At 35.4% G+C, this 4229-nt stretch overlaps 1 protein-coding gene across 1 annotated transcript; it reads left to right on the top strand.

Moving 5' to 3' along the window:
• The first annotated feature begins 204 nt into the window (after positions 1–204).
• On the top strand, positions 205–2985 carry LOC108195448 (polygalacturonase At1g48100). Its single transcript, XM_064080915.1, has 8 exons — positions 205–580; positions 656–784; positions 887–1063; positions 1169–1207; positions 1304–1511; positions 1742–1823; positions 1906–2014; positions 2272–2985. The coding sequence occupies exons 1-8, from the start codon at positions 332–334 to the stop codon at positions 2698–2700; spliced, it is 1422 nt and encodes a 473-aa protein (XP_063936985.1). The 5' UTR covers positions 205–331; the 3' UTR covers positions 2701–2985.
• Positions 2986–4229: the final 1244 nt, after the last annotated feature.

Raw genomic sequence — 4229 nt, 5'->3', positions numbered from 1 at the left:
CAATTTTACATCTGGGGTGTAAATAATAAGAATTGTCGACTGTGAATTTGTTACTGAGCTTCATTTTGACTTGGTTTTCCAGAGTAAGGGTAAACATGCAACTAAAAAGTCTTTTATATCAAAATCAGTGTCGTAAAAAACAGCGAATCAGTGTCGTAAAAAACGACAAATAAGTGCAATCAGCCGAGAATGCCCCGATTACCCGCTATATAAACGGTCGCAACCAACCAAACACTCAAACTTGGAAGTTTGTACATGTGCACCATTTTGTAGTATCACCTGAATCATCTAATTAAACTCAGTAGCCTATTTTGTTCCAAATTACATTCCAATGAAGCAGAACAAGAAGCTATCAGTTCTCCTTAGTTTTCTTCTCATTCTAGTTTACTTAACTACATTTTTAGCGATTTCGACAGAGGCTAGGAGACATCACAGCAAGAAAAACAGAACTCACAAGCACAAGAAACAGAGGCATGACCATCATGTTCCTGCTCCATTTCCTGGTCATGGCAATACTTCTAGCAATTTCAATGTCTTGAGCTTCGGAGCTAAGGGCGACGGAGTTTCTGACGATTCCAAGGTACGTAAATCTTACCAAAGTACATTTTAATCAGCAATTGATGATGAGTCTTATACTTGATATAATCAAGTGCAGGCACTTGAAGAAGCATGGAAGGCTGCATGTAAAGTAGAAGGATCAATTCTGCGAATTCCATCGAATTACAAGTTTCTGATTAAGCCAATAACACTGAAAGGTCCATGTATGCCTCATTTGCTTTTTCAGGTCCAGGCCTTTTCTCCTTCCACTATGATAAAGTTTCATCTTTACAATGACCACAAATTTACATGCACACTCAACTAATAATGTTTAGTGAAAAAATAACAGATTGATGGGAGCCTCTTGGCTCCTCCGAAAGTAGGTGCATGGCCAAAATCCAGCTTGTTTCAGTGGATTAACTTCAAATGGATTCACAACTTCACCATTCAAGGTACAGGTACTGTTGATGGCCAAGGTTCCAACTGGTGGGCTACTGCTTTTCCGAGCCAAGTTGCTTTCACTCAGGTTAGAATTGTGCAAGCTTATGATCAAATGACCTTGAGATTTTAACACATCGCGTGTTATAACAACATTGATTTTGTTAACCTATGGACTTTGATTTTATTGCAGGCCTTATCCAAAAACAAAATACCATATATGAAACCAACGGTCAGATTTTATACACATTCAATCTTGTCGTGATATCTAAACTTGCAGACAATTTCTTGTAGTTGATTGCGGTGTTGTAATGTTTATTGATTACAGGCAATAAGATTTTATGAAAGTTACAATGTGACAATCCGCGACATAAGTATCATAAACAGTCCTCTGTGCCATCTGAAATTTGATAATTCTGGAGGGGTGAACATCGACAATATCACCATCATTTCACCAGAATCTAGCCCAAACACGGATGGCATTCACCTGCAGAACACCCGGGATGTAGAAATCCAGCATTCCAGCATAGGCTGCGGTGAGAATGATCATTTGCTAATAACCTGAATGTGTTATAAATTACAATATAAATTAACATTAATCTTGATTATTGTCGCATGATTAAACTAAAAAGTCTTCATAAAAGGCAACCATTATATATTGATGATTGATGTTTAAATGACTAGGATTACAAATCAAGTGTAGTTCATTGCACATGCGCTTTACACGTAATTTATTCTGCTCATTTAGTTATCTGGAAAACTGCAGGGGATGATTGTGTGTCGATTCAAACTGGCTGCTCCAACGTTCATATTCACCATCTAAATTGTGGCCCTGGACATGGAATAAGGTAGATTATGCCTGGATGTGCATAATTACTTTGATTAAGTCCATCAAATTTTAATTAGTCGATAACATTATCACACTTTCAGCTTAGGAGGATTAGGGAAAGATAAAAGTGTGGCATGCGTTTCTGATATCACGGTTGAAAATATTATCATGCAAAACACCCTCTATGGAGTACGGATCAAGACATGGCAGGTAAAACATTAACCTTGTTCACTTGATCGAACTAAGAAAGATCCGTAATTAGATAATCAGAATGCATATATGTACAGGGAGATGGTCCTTGACAAGTGATTGTTGTCGACCATCTTTTCACATAAAAGAACAAGTTTTATGTATTTCAGCTATAAAAAGAACTAAGAAAAGATTTTTACGACAATCATTTATCAGGGACCTGACCTATGTATATAGGTATATCATAATTAAATATTTATTTGTTTTGATGCCTAAAGGGTGGAGCTGGATTAGTGAAGAACATAACATTTTCACACATTCAAGTTTCTGATGTCAAAGTTCCCATAATGATTGATCAATATTACTGCGACAAGCATTTGTGCAAGAATCAGACAGATGCAGTAGCAATATCAGGAGTAAAATATGACCAAATCATCGGCACTTTCTCAGTGCAACCTATTCATCTGGCTTGTAGCAACAGCATTCCATGCATAAATGTCGATCTCACTAATGTTCAGTTAAGGCCAACATCTTCAAAATTAGGGTACGGATCCGGAGGGTTACAACACGAAGGATTGTGCTGGAATTCTTATGGAAAATCAAAAGCCCCTCTGGTTCCGTCAAGCATTGACGATTGCCTAATGAGGGGTAGTGGCGGTTCAGGACCTCAGAAAATAGCAAAATCTCGTTATGAAAATGTTTGTTGATTGGTATTTTAGTGTACATGAACTTAGTTTGCTCTCTTTCTTAAGTTGATTGTGTTAGATATGTAATTGCTTCCCTTCTGCAGTGCTTTCAGTGTGGAAAGAGGATTAATGTACACGCTTTATCAGTTAATCCGCAGTGTCCAACTCTTTTTTGTAATTGTACTTTGAAACTTTATTGTTGTTGAGTGTTCAATTCTGTTGTTGAGTGTTCAATTCTCCTAGAACCATGAGCTATCTGTGAAAATGCTTATTTAAGATATGATCATGTCAGTTAAATTATATCGGACATTTGTAGTGCGTGTCCATGAGCATATACTAAAAATTATTTTTTATATAGGTGGCTGGTTTTGATTGATGTAAATTTTTGTGCATGAAGGAGACCATCATTATCAATGCTATGAGAGCCGATAAGAATTCAACATCTTATTAAAAAATGATTGTTAATATATGTTGATCGAGACACCAGGGAAATTTATTTAAGTCTTAATAAGGCAGATTCTGTTTAACAGTGAGCTGACCCTACCACATACGACATATAGCATCTATGGTGATTGGTGAGTGTGTTTGGTAGGAAAGTAGCAAGGATGGTGCAGTGAGGTTGTAAATTACATGCCAGAATATTCACTTTTCCCGATACTAATAACCAAAGTGAAAGTTTAACCCATTGCCTTTTACATGTCTATTTTGATTTTTTAAGAATCAAATTGAATAATTTTCATTAAATATTATAAATTATTTATTCATCATTTCAAAATTTTAAAGTTATATTTTAAAATAGACTAAATATCCTTTCTAATGATATAATTTTATTATTTATTTCGATTATATGATACACGTAAATTTCAGTAAAAATATAATCAATTTGACTGGTGTGGACATGTAAAATGGACCGAGGGAGTAATTTTTTCATTTCAACTAGGGTTTAAATGATTTTCTTACTAATTTTTATGGATGTAAAAGATAAATCTTTAGATGTTGGAATTTGGCCGCCTTGGTTGAATTCTAAATTCTTGTTATGGATATGAACATGGCTCTATCTTTATGTCACATGGAAGATGTATGCACACAGTATAGAGTATATTCTTCCACCAGGACTTTACATTACACTGCATATACCTTTAACCGTTTACTCCATTCTAGTATATACCAGTTTCTTCCATCAGAATGGGGGACTGCACTTAGTTGGATAAATTACCTGGATACATATTAATATTAGATTCAACATAAGAAAAATGCAACAACATTTTATCAGCTTAGCTTCTTGGGAAAACCAATTGGCTTCCAAAATGCACCCACATTCCACACTTAAGTGAGGAGGCTGAAATTTGGGCCATATTTAGCAAGCCAAATCTTAGCTACTCCATTTTGATTATTGTAGTCACCTAATTATCACATGCCAGAAATATTCTATTTATCTAAACTTGCATTCGTCATTACCTTCCAATTGGGCTTCGTATAAACAATATTTACCTCTACAAAACAGAGAAATAAACTTACTTGTATTACTTTACTCATAACTTCTTTCTACT

This window comes from Daucus carota, chromosome 7, assembly GCF_001625215.2.
Source record: "Daucus carota subsp. sativus chromosome 7, DH1 v3.0, whole genome shotgun sequence".
Taxonomy (NCBI): Eukaryota; Viridiplantae; Streptophyta; class Magnoliopsida; order Apiales; family Apiaceae; genus Daucus; species Daucus carota.
This window is presented reverse-complemented; position numbering and strand designations above follow the sequence as displayed.

Excerpts from the sequence above, each read along its gene's own strand:
- LOC108195448 (XM_064080915.1), top strand. The coding sequence starts at position 332 with ATGAAGCAGAACAAGAAGCTATCAGTTCTCCTTAGTTTTCTTCTCATT. Across the intron at positions 785-886 it reads TGCCTCATTTGCTTTTTCAG|ATTGATGGGAGCCTCTTGGC; the intron begins GTCCAGGCCTTT and ends AAAAAATAACAG. Across the intron at positions 1,208-1,303 it reads TACCATATATGAAACCAACG|GCAATAAGATTTTATGAAAG; the intron begins GTCAGATTTTAT and ends TATTGATTACAG.